The following is a 17543-nucleotide window of genomic DNA, read 5'->3' as shown; positions in this document are numbered from 1 at the left end:
AATCACCCGAGAAGGCAACACCACCAGACCTTTTAGCTCCAGAAGAGGTGTGAGGCAGGGCTGTATTTTAGCCCCTCTCTTGTTCACTCTTTACATCAACTCCCTGGACAAAGCCCTGGAGGGGTCCACACCTGATATCCCGTATGTGGGGAGTTCCGCAGTGCCTGTTCTGCTATATGCGGACGACGCGGTCCTCCTAGCCCGCACAGGCGTGGGGCTACAAAGGCTTCTGGACGCATTTGGTGATTTTATAGCAAAGCTAGACCTTTTGATCAACAACGAAAAATCGCATGTTATGGTGGCTGGGAGGCGGCAAAGGCCGAAAAAGCTAAAATCCTTTACCTGCTGTGGAGAGGGGGTTTCAAGGGTGCAAGTCTTTACCTACCTGGGTGTGATTTTTGAGGAGAAGGGTTCGTGGAAACCACAGGTGTCTGCGAAATCACTAGCTGTATCTAGATCAACCTCAGCTTTGTTGAGTTTCGCAAAGCGACTTGGCTCACGACCAATGGAGGCATTACTGAAAGTCTACAAAACTAAATGCCTATCCATAGCCACTTACGGTGCACCGCTGTGGGGCTACTCCTCAACTGGCGATTTGCAGATCGTGGAAAACCAGTTTCTTAGATCTCTACTAGGTGTTCCACAATCCACACCAGTTTTGTCACTACACTCTGAGTTAGGTTTAGGCTACATCACTGACCTGCTTCTTCTGGCACCATTGGTATGTTGGGCCAAAACCTGGCTGAACAATAACATTACACTTAACCACACCATTCTTAGGGACTGCATGGCTCTGGATAACGCTTCAAAGATTCCGTGGCTGGCTTATGTAAAAGGCGCGCTGGGAAGTCTTGGCAGGCCCAACCTTTTCAGCCACCCAAACACAATTTGTAGGGGGGACGTGAAATGGATTAAGGATAACTTTTTGAGGAGGGCAACTCAAACGCGTGAGAGTGAGGAACTGACTAAACCTAGAGCCAGAGCCAACTTCCTCCTCCTCACTACGCCCTCAATTGAACCTTATCTAAAAATTGTAAGCCGCCCATACCATCGACACTTGCTTATTAGATATAGGTTCAACATTATACAGTACTCCTTAGGTGACTTCCCCGTATGGGGGGTCACAGACGAGTCAATCCCATGCAGCTGCGATAACTTTTCAGAGCAGTCCCTCATGCATTTTGTAATGTTTTGTGATCACTTCAAGAAGAGCAGAAAGCGGTTTTTGGCCCCTATCTTAAGGGAAGCAGGTTTTGTACAAGTACGCCCAGCCCTACTTTACTTACAGCTACTAGGTAGCACTAGGATAGTCTTCGGGGTTGCTAGCTTTCTGGTCGCTGCCATGCGTACGAAGGCCAGGAAGCTATCCCCGAGGTACTTGGAAGGGTGACCTCACTATACTGCAGATTCTGTTAATGTTTTTAAGTTAATTATTTTCTTTTACATTACACTGTGATTAAATTGTTTTTGTACCAACTTTTTAACTACTTGAATGCACTAGATACTGCTACCGGGTTTGACTTATTAATGATTTTAACTATATGAACTATGTGACATGTCAAATTTTTTAAATATGTATTGTCCTGACGCTTTTATGATTTTAAGTAATCGAATAAATGCCTCAGTCAGCCTGGGGGCAAGAGGATCAGAACAACCCCAGTGGTTTGTGGCAGGCTTCCAGGAGTTGTCTTTCAAGGGATTCTAGGAGGAGAGACAGTAAGTAAGTCCTCATGTAACGGGACAGGGCTGCATTTTACAGTTGCAGAAGGGTCGCCTTCACCAGTAGTAGGCGTTTTGTCTTTGGTAAAACAAGTGGTATACGACTGCTGCATCAGGGTTTTGCCCTCAGCGATGTCTGCTGTTAAGGTTACGTCACTGTCTGTTACGTGACCATTAGAGTTATCATTAGGTGGTGCACCATCTGTGCACCGCTCCTCTCTACAGGCAGGGCACTGTGTGCAAAGCACCTCTACTACAGAAGGTCCGTCCTGTGTACACAGCAGCTTTCAACTGAACAGAACCTGCTCTGAGAAAGCTCTCGAAAGATAGAGGGCACTGTAGACAGCTCTTCCCTGACCCGGAAAAGCTTTCCACATTGAAGGAGGAGGAGGGCCATATCAAGGATGGGTTCTCGAGGTGCCAGAGAGGGGCGAATAGAGAGTGAGAGGGGGTGAACCAAGGGAGGAATGGCAGCTATAATTAGCCGATCAGCAGGTTGTGGGGTTTACCTCCCTTGCTGGCAAATACACAGACAGGGAGGATAGTGGCGCCGGAGGAGAGGCAGACCGGGCATTGCCCAAGAGGAGGTGGTATCCCAGAAATCCATACGGGGAGGGCACATATACTGGGATAGTATAGGAGGACGGACATGCAGTCCGGGGATGGTGAAGCGGGACAGGCGAGGTCAAGGCCATGCGTGCAGGAGGGAGGACAATCCATGCTGACGTGAGTGCAGGCAGGGTCAGTGCATAGAGACGGCGCCAGACCCTGCCAGCAATGAGTTTCGAAATGCACAAGCGTAAAAAGTGATGGGTAAAAAAAAACGGAATTTCGTAAAGCATGAAACTCTTAAAAAAACAATATGAGATGGGGTAGTGTGGGTAAAGAAGGCGACCAATGAGGGTCTGTTTGTGCTACATAAGTAGGGACACGTGACATTTGCAGACCCGGTGGTCTTTTTCGTTTGCAATGGACGTTTGACATGCCTGTTTAAATTAACAGCTCAGTTTATAAAGGTAATAGTGGTATCCACAAATGATGTACAGTTCTCCAATAAAATATACTTAATTCATCAGATGTCTTTAGTGGGAGAAACGGTGCACGAGAGACCGCTTCTATATGTTGTGAGGTATGAGTGTTTTACCCAGGCTTGGAATTTTCTTTGCATTTTGAGGTTTGCTGTCATTAATCGTACCAAAATACAAAAAAAGGGAAAAATACAGACCAAGGCTAGACAGTGAATAAGTAGAAACAACGTTACCCCGACCCATTACAAGGACACTAGTATTGTGCCCCTCCATTTCTGGTGCTTTGTAGACATTTTAAAATCTTAGAGTTTCCTGTTGCTCAAATAGGTGTAATTTCTGTTATTTATATGTTTCCCTCGTCTTCATTGTTTGATTTTGCTTGCAAGAAAGTGTCACTCAGAGTTGTTGAAATGTCACTTACACTGAAATTATGAAAATGTCACACACAGCAATCTGAAACACTGAAACATTGGCAGCTATGCAAGTGCCCTTCCATTTCTGGTGCTTTGTAGCAGTTAATAGATCTTCTTAGAGTTTCTCGTTGCTCAAATGATTGTAATTTCTGATATTTTTGTTTCACTGGTCTTCTTTGCTTGATTTTGCTCGTAAGTAACCCTCGTTAATCCTCACCGTATCACCTAACTAAAGTCATAGTCCATGCCATTCAGACCATACATCACTCGTACCGGGGCTCAATAAACTCATTCACACTTCTCCCGCACTAACGTAGTTATAACTACCGGTTATTCCTCGCCCAATACAAACTCCGCTATAACAGGCGCATTGTATATACTTTTTTTCGGGTCGGAAGTACAAAGCATTGTGGGATTTCTTGCGCCTTACGTCGCCTCTCGTTGGTGGTACGTGTTTGACGTCTACCCGCAGTGCGTTGTGGGATCGTGACGACTTCACCGCGATCCTGTTCGGCAATCGGGATTGGAAGGGTTTGGGTTATACTTTTGTACTGCTTAATCTCGGTTTCAGGATGGTCGAGGAGTTCGTGCAGGGGAATCGGAAGATGGCCGAGTATGTGCAGACCTTTCAGTCCTATTCTGAGAGTGACAAGCAGTGGAAGGCGCGCATGGAGTTCCTACTCCGCAACATGGAGGCGTACCCGGACCCTGATCAGATTGATCATCTGCTGGCGCTCTCTATGGTCTGGGCCAATCACGTCTTCATGGGCTGCCGGTACGTATGACCCGCTCTGCTACCCTTCCTCCTGCGATGACTTCTGTCGAAACCTCTGGTAATCATGTAACGATGTCTCTCTACCGCTGAGGGTCTCTGATCCCGGGCGTAATAAACAAATCACGAGAAATAAGAAATGTAATTCTGCTGGCGTCCTCAACATTATCTAAGTTGTCTTAGTTCAGTTTTGACCAATTGTAGTTACATTGGGTCACTGCTCTCAAAACGCGCACGTGGTTGAACACAAATCCCAGGACTGTCTTTCTGTGCAGTCCCTCACAGAAACAGGCAGGCCTGATCCAGAATTGTTTTTAATTTGAGAGCTGTTGATTTTGGGCCTGGAGTTCCAGGTTCGAGTCTTCAACAGCTTATGATTCTGGCCAAATGTTTTAATCTTCCTGCGCCTACCAAAAATGGATGTGTTCGTAATGAACTGGTGCCTATGTAAAGCGCTCCATTACCTCCTCGCCACAGTATTCACATATGAGCCTCTGGCTCCACACAGAACTCCAAATTTAAAAAACAGCGCTCTAGTCTCCCCTCTCTCCTCCAAGATGGCCCCCCAGTGGCTCCAGCCAATCTCATAAAGTGATACATAGACATCAACTCGACAGGTTCTTTTTTTTTCTGCACTTCTCCGAGTGCTGTGTTCCCTGCTGGTCAGATGAGTGGGGCTGGGGTCCTGCTTGAGCAGTCCCCTTATGTCCTTGGTATCAAGTTTGGAGGAAGTCGTTTATTCTGGACTGCTGCAATTTTATTGTTTTGCGCTGTGTGGTTGTCGTTTTTAGTCCCCCCCCTCCCCCCCCCCATTCTTCTGCCTTCGAGCCTCTCGTCCTGCTTTAGCAGACTTTCGGGCGTTTTTCCCTTTTTGGCTCGTGTCGTTCGGGACGCACCCGCGAGTGTCTATTGGTGTCCTGCTCTGCCGATTGTTTGAATCTCCTTTCCGGCCGCGCGTCCTGCTGAGCGTACATTACGCGGCCGGGTACACTTTCTCTGGGGGCCGGAGGTTCCCGGTCAATCAATCAATCAATCAAAGCATTTATATAGCGCACTACTCACCCAGAGGGTCTCAAGGCGCTAGGGGAGGGGGGTCCGCTACTGCGCGAACAGCAAGGTCTTGAGTTGCTTCCTGAAGGCGAGGTGGTCCTGGGTCAGGCGGAGGTGGGTCGGGAGGGAGTTCCATGTCTTGGCTGCGAGGTAGGAGAAGGACCGTCCCCCTGTGGTGGCTCTTCGGATGCGGTGGTCGGCGGCGAGGGCGTGGCCGGTCGATCGAAGCTGGCGTTTGGGAGCGTAGAAGTTGAGGCGGCTGTTGAGGTATCCTGGGCCTTGGTTGTGTAGGGCTTTGTGTGCGTGGGTGAGGAGTCGGAAGGTGATTCTCTTGTTGACCGGGAGCCAGTGCAGGTCTCTCAGGTGTCCGGAGATGTGGCTGCGACGGGGGATGTCCAGGATGAGTCGTGCTGAAGCGTTCTGGATCCGCTGGAGTCTCTTCTGGAGTTTGGCGGTGGTTCCGGCGTAAAGGGAGTTGCCGTAGTCCAGACGGCTGGTGACGAGGGCATGGGTGACCGTCTTCCTGGTCTCGGTGGGGATCCACCGGAAGATCTTACGTAGCATGCGCAGAATGTCACATTTGTTTCATGTTGCCGCGGTTGCACTTCTTATGGGGGCTGGTGGCTCCTGGGCGCTTCTTACCTGCTGCCAAGTCTGGATTCGCTGGCTGCGGCTGGAGCACCTTCGGGTATCCATTGATCCTGGCACCGGCGAGTGTCTGTGGTTTTCTTTGCGCATGCGCGCGGCTCATCGTATTACATTTATGTTGTTTGGAGGTTGGTTTATGGTTGCCTAGCAACCTCGGGGCCTTTTTTTGCCGGGCTTGCTGTCCTGTACATTGCCTGTGTTTTTTTTCCGATTGTTAAATCGTGTCTGGCTGACATGGAGCGTGGTTCTTTGGATGCTCCTGCTCCTGGTCCCTTGGATGAGGTTTCTGGTTCTGGTGTAAAGATACCGTCTATGGACTTCTTACAGCAGATGATCAATTCTGCTGTGGCTGCTGCATTGCAGGGTCAGGTACCTGTCCCTCCTGCTAAAAGGGTGAATGTTGATGGCGCTGCTGCTGCTGAATCTGAGAATGAAGAGGAGGTTGATGTCAGGGGTCGCTTTGTGCAAGGTACCGACCTGAAGGAGGTGCTGGGTCACATTCGCGAAAACTTGGTATTTCCTGCTTCTGTTGTGCTTCTGGAGGACGATCTGTTTTCACAATATCAACGTCCTGAGCCTGATTCTTTGCCTCTCCATTCTTCTGTTTTACAGGTCTTGGAGAATGAATGGAAGGATGTGGACAAAGGTTCCTTTCCGCGTTTTTTGAGTAAAAGATACCCACTGCAGGATTTTGCTGTGAAATACCCTCCCTCTGTGAAGGTTGACTCCTTGTTGGTCAGCATGTCTTCGCATGGGACTGTTGTTTCGGAGGATTCTTCTCCTGCTGACCCGGTTGACCGTAAAGTGGATGGTGCGGTGAAACTCACTTTTGCGGCTGCAAATTTTTCTATCAGGGCTGCGGCCTATTCGTCTTACACTATACAGTCCTTGCTTAAGGATTTTCAGTCTCTGTCGGAATTGTTGGACCAGGGGGAGGATGTTTCTTCTACCCTGGCGATGATGGAGCAGCAGGTTCGTCTGCTTTCGGATGTCTCTTGATTCATTGGGGGCGGCAGCTTCAGCGGCCGGGTCTTCTGTGGCTGCGAGGCGACAGTTATGGCTCTGTTCATGGAAGGCTGATGTTGCGCAGAAGTGCCTACTTATGAAGATCCCCTTTTCTGGGGTTAAGCTTTTTGGTTCACCTCTGGACGAGATGGTGAAGAAGACGGCGGAGGACCGTAATCTGCTTGCTCCTGAACGGACTGGCCGATTCCGTGCCTTTGGTTCACAGAGGTCTTTTGGTCCTTCTAAAAGGGGTCGGGCGGGTCTGCCCTTTCGTGGAGGGGGCGTGGCCGGCATGCTCCTTCCTTTGATAAGTCCTGGTTCTCCGGTGCGTCTACCTCCTCCGCTCCTGCTTCAAAATCCTGACTGGTTCGCTCCTGTTGTAGGTCCGGTTGGGGGTCGCCTCACTTGCTTCATGGACTCTTGGCGAGAGACTGTGTAAGACCAATGGGTGCTTCGGATGATTTCGGAAGGTTTGCGCCTTTTGATTTGCCCAGACTCCCCCAGACTGTTTCAGAGCCACTCCTTGTCCCAGAGATCCTCTGAGAAAGTTGACGCTTTTGGAAGGCATAGATTCCCTGGTGGTCAAGAAGGCAGTGATTCCTGTGCCCAGCGATCAGTTGGGGAAGGGGGTGTATTCCATCCTTTTCCTGGTGTCCAAGCGCACCGGGGATCTTCGGCCTGTGATGGACATAAAGTGGGTCAATACTTTCATCCCTCACCAACGGTTCAAAATGGTTTCGCTTCAGTTGATCCTTCCTCTGGTGTCTCAGGGCTATTTCCTTGCATCAATAGACTTGAGGGATGCTTACCTGCATGTTCCTATTCATCCGGACTATCAGAAGTTTCTCCGGTTTTGCGTACAGGGTCATCATTACCAGTTCCAGGTATTACCTTTTGGGCTCTGCTCTGCTCCCAGGATCTTTACTAAGATTCTGGCTCCTCTTATTGGACATTTGCATGGAGAGGGCATTAGTGTTTTTCCGTATCTTGACGACATTTTAATTTCTGCTTCTTCTCTTCCTAAGGCGGAGTTGCATGTCCAGAGAGTGTGCTTTGTCCTGGAGCATCATGGGTTCCTCGAGAATGTGCCGAAGTCCTCCCTGGTTCCTGCGCAGGAATTGACTTTCATTGGGGCTCTGTTCAGGACACAATTAGGATGGTGTTCCTGCCCCCTCCCCGGATTCTGTCCCTGATGTCTGCAGTTCGTGCCCTGTTGTTGGGGCATTCTCATCCAGTGAGCCTATGGTTGAGGGTTCAGGGTCTGATGTCGGCGTCGTTGTTGAGGATGCCGTGGGCTCGCCTCCACATGTACCCAGTAGTGTCCCACATTTTGTCGCATTGGGACCCCTGTTCCCTCGATATGGGTGTTTTGGTTCCTATGTCAGAGGATGTTCGGGTGGTCCTGAGTTGGTGGTTGGACGAGGGTCATCTGTCCAGGGGCCGCCCCTTCTGATTGTTCCCACCCGCGTGGTCACTACCGATGCCAGCCTGCTGGGGTGGGGTGCTACTCTGGGGGATTCGACGACTCAGGGGGTTTGGCCTCAGTCGGTGTTGTCATGTTCCTCCAACTACAAGGAGCTGAAGGCCATCCTTCAGGGTCTGTTGGATTTCTCGGATCTTGTTCGGGGTCACCATGTGCAGATCCGAACGGACAATCAGGTTGCAATGTCTTATGTGAACCATCAAGGGGGGTGCAAGGTTCGCTCCCTCAGTTGCCTCAGCCGTCAGATTTGTTGTTGGGCGGAGGTGCATCTGGAGTCCCTATCTGTCATTTACCTGCCGGGCGCGGAGGACACTGTGGCGGATTGTGGTGTTTCCTTCTATGGGGTCCTTGTCCCTCACGCGGTGGATGTTCAGGAGGTTGCAGGTGATGTTTGGCTGTCCGATTGTGGACCTGTTTGCCTCCCAGGACAATGCCCAGATCTGATGCTTTTGTACGATTATGCGTTGCCAGGATGCCTGGAGAGTGGACGCACTTTCGTTCCTTTGGCCGAGGGGTCTCTTGTATGCGTTTCCCCCTGTTCCCCTGATTCCAGCTGTATTGCACAAGATCAAGAAGGAGGGGTCCTTTGTGCTTCTGGTTGCTCCTTTTTGGAAGCGTCGCCCTTGGTATCCCCTACTGTTTGAATTGGCTGTGTCTCCGGGGTGGGCCTTGCCGTTCGTGCCATATCCTCTGTTGGGTCCTCTTCTTCCTCTGCCTGTGTTCTGTTCCCTGGGTCTGCGGGCCTGGCTCTTGAGAGGGATTCTCTGATACGTGAGGGTTGTTCTGTGACTGTGGCTGGGGTCATTCAACAGGCCCGGAGGCCATCTACCCTTAAATCCTACGCCAAGCATTGGGATAATTTTGCTTCTTGGTGTGTTGGTCGTGGGCTGTCTTTGGATTCTTTGGATCCGGCTCGCATCTGGATTTTCTGAATGATGGATTTGTGTTGGGCTCGGCCATTTCGACTCTTCGGGCTCAATGGGCCGCCATTCGGGCGTTTCATGTCCTCCCTTTGGTTTCGATTTCTCCATTGGTTGCTAGACTTTTTAAATCTCTTGTGTCCTCCTCCTTGGGACTTTCCTTTGGTTTTGCGTTCCTTGCAGTTGGCTCCTTTCGAGCCGTTGGAGTCGGTGGACTTGAAGTTTTTGACACTCAAGATGGTGTTTTTTTGTGGCGATTGCTTCTGCCAGGCGTATGGGTGCTTTCCTTCGTTCTGCCCCATTTTTGTTGGTTTTGTCAGACCGTGTGGTCTTGCGCCCTTATCCTAAATTTGTTCCTAAGGTGGATTCTTATTTCCACCGGTCTGCTGAGGTGGTTCTTCCGGTTCTTTGTCCTGATCCTTCCTCGGATGAGGAATTCCTTTTGCACCTCTTGGATGTTCGTCGTGCCTTATTGATTTATTTGTCACGCACGTCTTCCTTTTGTAAGGTGGACAACTTGTTTGTCAATTTTGGTTTGTCGCGTCAGGGCCTGAAACCCTCCCTCTCCACAATCGGTCGTTGGATTAAGGAGGCCTTTATGTTGGCAAATGCTTCGGTTTCTGAGGTCCCCTCCATTCCTGTTCAGGGTCGTTCACCCAATCTGTTGCTGTGTCATGGGCTTCCTTCAAAGGGGTGTCCATGGAGGATGTTTGCAGGGCTGCTATGTGGTCTTCCCCACATACCTTCATGTCCCATTACCGCCTCCAGATTGGGGTTGGGGTTCTGTTTCGCTTGCCTCTTCTGTTTTATCTGCGGGGGTACCTAGAGAGGTTGTCCTTTTGGTTGCTATGCCTCTGTATATTAAAAAATGTTTTTCGCTGCACTGATGTGGTCTATTTTCCTTACATGAAGCTGATTGCTTTGGTATCGGCTCATATGTGAATACTGTGGCGAGGAAGACGAACGAGGAGGTAATGCCCCGGTTACTTACCGGTAATCTTCATTACTCCAAGTCCTTGTCTTCCTCGCCACACTATAGTTTCCCTTCCCTACCGGCCCTGGTGGTGGCTTCATGTCTACGGCTTGGTTTTTCAGGTCGAGTTGATGTCTATGTATCCCTTTATGGGATTGGCTGGAGCCACTGGGGGCCATCTTGGAGGAGAGAGGGGAGACCAGAGCGCTGTTTTTTAAACTTGGAGTTCTGTGTGGAGCCGGAGGCTCATATGTGAATACTGTGGCGAGGAAGACAAGGACTCGGAGTAATGAAGATTACCGGTAAGTAACCGGGGCTATAACTTCGGGTCCAGGTCCCGCTACTTAAAAGTGGAGAAGCGGCACGCACCGCTAAGAGCAGCCATTTCTATGGGGTTTGTTATTGCCCGGAATTTTGAGACTCGTTTCGAAGTGTGGCCAACATAGTACGTGTTGCTGACTGGCGTCCATCCGTATTGGTCTTCATTTCTGCGTGCGTGTGAGCAGTATGACCAGTTGCAGCATGTGGGGGGTTATTATTTGCTTGCAGTGTACAAAAGTCGAAATTATTGGCTTTGTCTGTGCATGTTTAGTTTCTGGCATCTACCACTCCAAGGTGGCTCATGGTGCTATGAAAGCGGATCCAAAGGTATCTGAGTGCTTTATGTGGGCACCTTGCATTACAGAATGATACATTTATTATGTTCGGCACGGGGGGGGGGATTAAGTGATTTGCCCAGAATTGCAAGTTGATGCGCCGAGCCTCAAATCCGGTTCCCCAGCTTCGAGGTCGATTGCTCTAGCCATTAGATCACAGCTTTCCCCTCTTGTCTAACACATTTAGGTTGGGATTGACTGATGTCAAATGTTGAAACTTTGATGCTTCTATATGTCCCTTAATTTTCATCCGCCTTGGAGGCAATTTAGTGAGCGTTATGATACTTACGCCCGAATGCCACAAAGAGCTTTGTCTATAATTTGCGACTACAGTGGGCAGGGAGTCAAAGTAAAAGCAGATTCCATAGTTCAAGTGAGCCAGAATAAAAAATTTGTTAGCTTTCGTGCCAAGAATTTTTAATTCTATTAAGGACACGGAGGCGAGGATTATTGCTTCTCTTTCTTTACTGTCAAAATCACAGCAGCCTATGAAAACGTTTTATATAAAATATATTTCCCATGATGCTCTTCCAACCAATCATGTCCAATCAGACCCTATAAGAGTCACCATTTCCTTCACATTAACCTCTTTCTTTGCTCGAGTCTTTTAGTCCAAGTGTGAATATTAACTGGAAATCCAAAGCATTATCCTCTGACGTGGAAGAGCCATAGCCAAGAACTAGGACGAAGTCCAACTTTTTCAACGAGAAGAACGAATATTTAGCTTTTTTTTCCGATCCTGTAATTAATCAAACAGAAATAACCCATAATCTCTGTTTAACAGAATACATATTACATACGGTTGGGTACTTTATTGCAAGTATTGTTGAAATACAACCAGGTGGGATAATCCTTGTCCTTAATAGAATTGAAAATTCTTGGAGCGAATGCTAGCAATTTTTGTATTGTCTTACAGGATCTGAGGCTTCGGATTATTGCTCGTTTAACGCTTATCAAATACCACTGTAGTAATATCACCCACCGGTTTATAATAAAATTGATTAAACGTTGACTCTGATGACAATCAGCAGACTTCTTGATGTCTTGAATAGTTGAACCCAACATAAATGTTTTGGATGCCATGGCACCACGTACAGAATGTGCCCCAAATACCTGGGTATCAATACCAGCTTCTTTCATGGCTGACCTCAACCATCTATCGTAGCAGCTGACACTGGCTTAAACGTTATTTTGCAATGAAATCAACAGTTTCGGAGTAATTACTCTACCTGTCGGGTCCAATGCTCTCACATCTGAGGAGCATATGCAGGCAGATAAGCACAAAAGCATAGCCAGTTTACCTGATTAGTGCTTCATGGATAACAAATCATTACTCGGCCATTTGTCAAAAAGGGATAGGACTAGGGATACATCTCACAAAGAGGAATTCTTTGGTTTAGGAGGATTAGCCACTCCGATTCCTTTAAGTAACTTACATACTACAGGGTGCATACCCACTGGTTTTCCGTCCCACTGGATCCACATGCCGTTCCAAGCACCAACATGCCCAGCCTTTCCAAGCTGAGCAGAATGTTTTCTATATGGAAGGGGCCCAAGCCTGCTTAATGAATGCAGAAGCTTTGTCCGAAAGCCTGGCATTTCCCATTGTTACCGGAAAGCCTCCATGCCATCAGGGATAACTGCCACAATGTCACCATTGGATGCAGTTCTCCGTGAGGGCCCTGGAGCATTGTCTGAGACCAAGGGAGTATCCTGGAAAAGTCGGAGCTCATCTCCAATAGTATCAGGAACCAGGGCTGCGACTTCCACAGGGGGTCCCCAAAATCACTTCTCCCTGTTGTCGGGCTATCTGGGTTGTCGCCCTGGGAATCGGAATGAAAGGAAGGAAGGCTTAAATCAGGCCCACTGACCAATCCTGGGAGAAAGCATCAGTCGCTTTTGCTAATGGGCCCGGCCTCCAGGTGAATAACCTCAGCAGTTGTCGATTCAGTCTGGATGCAAAAAGGTCTATCTTGCAAGGACCCCATACTGCTTGCAACCAATGGAACAGGTGAGGTTGGAGTTGCCAATCGCTGTAGTCCTTCAGATACTTGGAATTCCAGTCCACAACAGTGTTCAACTGATCTGGAATGTATTCTGCTATCACCGATATCTGATGACTCCGACAATAGTGCCAAAAATCCTTCGCCATCTCCACTAGCAGGGATGACCTTGTACCTCCCAACTTGTTGATATATCTCACCCCTGAGACATTGTCCATCCTGAGAAGGATGCACCAAGAGATCTGTTTGGGGGAGTGCGTCCGTTTCGCAAATGACCTTGCCAGCAACCCCAGACAGTTGATATGGAGAGAGAGAGAGTTCCTGAAGGGACCATCCAGCTCCTGTGGAGATATATCCACATCTCGCACCGCAGCCCCAACGGCTGGCGTCTGATTCTATAATAATTTCCGGTTGGGATCAGAAGATGGCCCTGCTATTCCATGCCTCTACGTGTCCCAACCATCACTGCATCTCTTCCCTTACTTCCTTTGTAAGAGGTACTAGATCCGTATACAACAGACCCTTCCGAAGGTGTTAGATTTTAAGTCTCTGAATGGCTCGATAATGTGGAGGCCCCGGGAAGATGGCCTGTATTGAGAACGCCAGTAACCCTACTATTCTAGCAACTGTCCGAAGGGAGACCGACTGTTTAGTCTGCTCGGATGTCAGTTCCTTTTTGGAGTCCCGTAATTTCGAGCGGAGTAGACTCAGCTGAGCAGTCTGTGAGTCTCTGACAAGTTCAGTAAGTCTATCGACTGCGATGGACATAAGACTGGCTTGGGTTCGTTGATTACAAACCCCAAGTTCTTCAGCAGGGACACCGTCATTTGTAAATGCTGGTTGGCTAGGGATTGAGTTTTAGCCATGATAAGTATATCGTCTAGATACACTATCATTCATACGCCCTGTTCTCGCAGGTGAGCTATCACCAGCTTTATGACCTTGGTGAAACACCATGGAGCTGAGGAGAGCCCGAAAGGAAGGGCCAAGTATTCCAACCACCGTCTCCTCCATTGAAACTGTAGGAAACATCGATGGGAAGGATATATAGGCTTCGTCAAGTAAGCGTCTTTGAGGTCCAGCCAGACCATCCATTCTCCCTTTTTGAGTATGGATACCCTCCATCTTGAAATGCTTGTAACCAGGAACTAGTTGATTTCCCTCAGATTCAACACTAACCTGGGACTACCACCTTTCTTCTGCACCAAGAAGACGTTACTACAAAAACTGCGAGCCCCGTTGTCGCAATAGGGGCTCGCAATTCCTCTATCTCTGCATCTATAAAAGCACATTCGGGTTGGGAAAAAGAGTTGTCTTGGATGCGAGTCTTGGTGTGGAGGTTTTTAGAATTCTAGGTGAAACCCCTGAATGGTCTGAATAATCCATGCTTCTTGTGACAGCACTCTCCAATTGTGTAAGAAAAATTGCGCCCCCCACCCCCCCAATAAAGGTGACTGAGATTTCTCGGTAACTCTTACCTGTAGAATTTTGGGCCTGGAATTCCGCCCTATATCCGCCACTGTTAGATCGGCACTTGTTGAATCTCTGCCTCGTCAGGTAGAAGGTGCCACCTCTGGTGGAGTCTTGGTCACCTCTGTAATCGCCTCTGGGAGGACCTTGGTAGCACTGACGGCCTGACGAGCGTACCCTGCCTCGCCCTGCCCTGTCCAAAAGGCCAGCCAAAAACACTCTCTTTACCCCTGATTGGGCTTTGTCCAGAGACTTAAAAGTACCCACGTACTTCGAGACATCTTTAACGAATCTCTCACCAAAGAGATTGCCCTCCGCAAGGGGACCAGGTTTTGCTGAGGCGAACTCTGTTAGGTTTGAATCCATCCGCATTAGCAGCGACTTGTGTCTCTCCGTAGAGATGGCGCAATTTGCGGTCCCTAGGAGGCCTATCTCCCTCTGTGTCCAGCCCGCCAAAATCTTTGGGTCCACTGATTCCTTTGCTACCAGGGCCATTTCCAGAATTTTGAACAATGGTCCTGTTACATCCAGGAGTTTGTCCTGGCAACCCCGCCAGGCAGGATCAATACCCTTTCTGGGGTCCTTTGTGAATTTCTTGAGAACAGTTAAAAGGCTGGCATCGATTTCAGCTGGCTCTGCCACCTTGTCAGGGTTATCCGGCGGAGGACACTCTGAGCGCAACCTGTTTCTCACTGCTTTATCAAAACCTTTCCTAAGATTGGCTTGGAGATATTACTCCACCTCAGGGGCAGGAGCCCGATCTGATTACCGGGGATGGACAATGTCTGTCGGGTTGAATGTTGGGTATTTTAATTCTGAGTCGTCATATCGGGCATTATGATGACCGCCTTCCTAGACCTCTGTTATGGGGGGGGGCTTTATCGTCCGTGATATCCGTGTCGGTGCTGTCTGTGTCTACATATACTTTTTGATTGCATTTGGCCTTGCCCCCTTCAGTCGTAGATGGCGTAAAGTAGCCATGTTCTTCTGTATTCGCCTGTGGCAAGCCAGCTAACGCGCCTGCATGGGACCACGTGCCCTATTTCAACTTGTTCTTGCCTGCATGGGCATCATTTTTAGCGCTGGGACGCCCCAGGGCAGCCATGCGCTTTACAAATCAAATTTCATTTCATTTCATTTTTGGGGTCTTGCGGGTTTTCAAAACCGTGGCACTTAGCGAAGCTTTCCAGCTGCCTGGTAATGGGTTTCACAAGTAACATCGGACCTGATGAGGGGGGGCTCCGACCATCGGCGCGGGACACACGCAGCCTGCAATGACTAATTACCACCTCTTACCCCGGTGGAGAAACCATGCATTCCTGAAACTGAAACTACACCTGCAAGTATGCCCGATCTGGGCGGCATACACTTGAGCTAGTAAGCACAATGAACAAAGCAGCATAAAACACACTACAGAAGACCGCAGCACAGTTGCATGCTTAATTCGACATCTGCATCACGTTCCAACAAGCGCGTGCGCCTAAGGAACCCCAGCTGTCTACAATTAAATATGAAATGTCATAAATTAAGAATATGGAAAGTGAGCACTTATCTCTGCGTAAGCAGCAAAGAAAGAGGCTCATAAGAAGGAAATGGTGACTCTTATAGGGTCTGATGTGACATTATTGGTTGCAAGAGCATCATTGTAAATGTAGTTTATTTTCTGTGTAAAACTTTTTCATTGGCTGCTGTGATTTTGACAGTAAAGAAAGAGAAGCAGTAATCCGAAGCCTCCGGTCCTGTAATAGAAGATTGAATAATCAAACTTGCAGTCGGCTGCTAAACAAAGGAATTCATACAACATAAGCAAGTAGAAGGAACAGCACAAGACAGTGGTGTTTATTTGCTGGGCAAAAGATAAGAATTAAAAAAAGAAACCGAGATATCTGTTGGATCCTAATGGAGTGGAGGGGGGACCCAATCCCCTAGGCCTCCGCATGGGAGTTTTATTATTGATTGGCTTCAAGTAGTTATCTCGCATAAAAGCAATAGTGTACTGATGGTATAAACGGGTTCAAACACTTTGGAGAGTTAAAGATGTTTATTTGAATGCAGATAAATAGCACACAGGAGAAGAGCGCAAACCGATCCTCCTTGCGCTTCGTCCCCGGACTCAAACTTCCTCCCAATCACCCCGTAACCACATTCCAACCCCAATATTCTTATTTGGAACCATAAGTACGTGCCCCAACAACATATTCCCCTGTATTTTTTCTATAAACATTACAACAGAAATGTTGGACAGGCCACATGAAGGGCTTGCTCCCTCCCCGCACGACCAGGCCCGAGCCTGGCTCTTCAGGTGTTACACGCAACAACCACCCGTTTCCCGTCTCATATGGGACCCCTGCCCCTGGACATCTCCCCATCATGGGCCCGATTCCCTACCGGCCCTCTCGCCCGGCCTGGGCGCCATCTTGGACACAGCACCACGAGGCCGCGTGGCCTCCGATCGACCCTAACCCTGGGCCTGGCCAGGCCCCGACATCCCGGCACCACCATCCACCCAGGAGGTGAGCGGACTACTTGGCAGGTCAATGGGAGAAAGAGGTGTCGATGGCTCTCCCCCGCCAGGTGCCGATCGCCCCCAGCTCCCCCAGGCGCTGGCTCCACCCCCCTGCTGGGTGTCTGGACTCCCTCATCCCGGACCTCCCGACCTCCAAGTGCGAGGGTCCAGACATCAAAGTGCGCCAGACCTATAACTGGGGCAGTTCCAGAGCAGGAAGGCAGTTGTATCCTGGAGTCGAGAGACGCAGTGAAGAACTCATCCTTGACGGACTACTGGCGCTGCCGTAGCCCTGCCTTGCGAACTATCGACCTGCCTGCTGGCGCTGCCGCAACCTTCTGAAACCTTCATCGTCGTCGGGACCTGCTGGCTCCGCCGCGGACCGTTTGTAACCACCACCTTCATCGGGACCTGCTGGCTCCGCCGCGGACCGTCGCTACCTTCAACCATCCCGGGACCTGCTGGCTCCGCCGCGGCCCGATCTAGAACGCCGAGCTCGAGGATTGTGAGCTATTTCATCTACCAGATTGGTAACGAGACTGTCCCGCTACCCCTTTCCCAACCAAGAGACTAGAATAGAGGGGACCCCTGAGTCCAGACCTCCTTGTACCATTTCACCGTACTTAAAGAATTGCTTATAAAGTAACGTTGAATCTTATCCTTGTGTGGTGTACATCTGTGGGGGGGAAGTTACTTGTCTGTACGATCGCTGGAGACGGCTCTCCCCGGAGACCTCTCCCCTTGTCCTCGGCCGACCCTCCCGGTCCGTCTAACATTGGTGGCCAGCGGCGCGATCCGAATCAACGCGTAATCGTACAGAGAGTAGCTCACCCCACGACAAAACCACAATGTCAACCAAAGAAAGCGGATCCACCGAGAAATTCCAGATGGAGAAAT

The 17543-nt window shown here is 49.3% G+C and overlaps 1 protein-coding gene across 1 annotated transcript in view; it reads left to right on the top strand.

Moving 5' to 3' along the window:
• The first annotated feature begins 3554 nt into the window (after positions 1-3554).
• The window catches only part of XTBD1 (XRN2 binding domain containing 1), a 40595-nt gene continuing 26606 nt past the window's right edge, over positions 3555-17543 (top strand). Inside the window, exon 1 of the mRNA XM_086931488.1 lies at positions 3555-3935. Within this exon, the coding sequence (XP_086787614.1) occupies positions 3733-3935 (203 nt within the window). The 5' untranslated portion in view covers positions 3555-3732. The remainder of the gene's footprint in view (positions 3936-17543) is intronic.

Source organism: Lissotriton vulgaris, chromosome 7 (genome assembly GCF_964263255.1).
Source record: "Lissotriton vulgaris chromosome 7, aLisVul1.2, whole genome shotgun sequence".
NCBI classification, from domain to species: domain Eukaryota; kingdom Metazoa; phylum Chordata; class Amphibia; order Caudata; family Salamandridae; genus Lissotriton; species Lissotriton vulgaris.
Note: the sequence above shows the minus strand (reverse complement) of the source record. Positions and strands in the feature narration are given on the sequence as shown.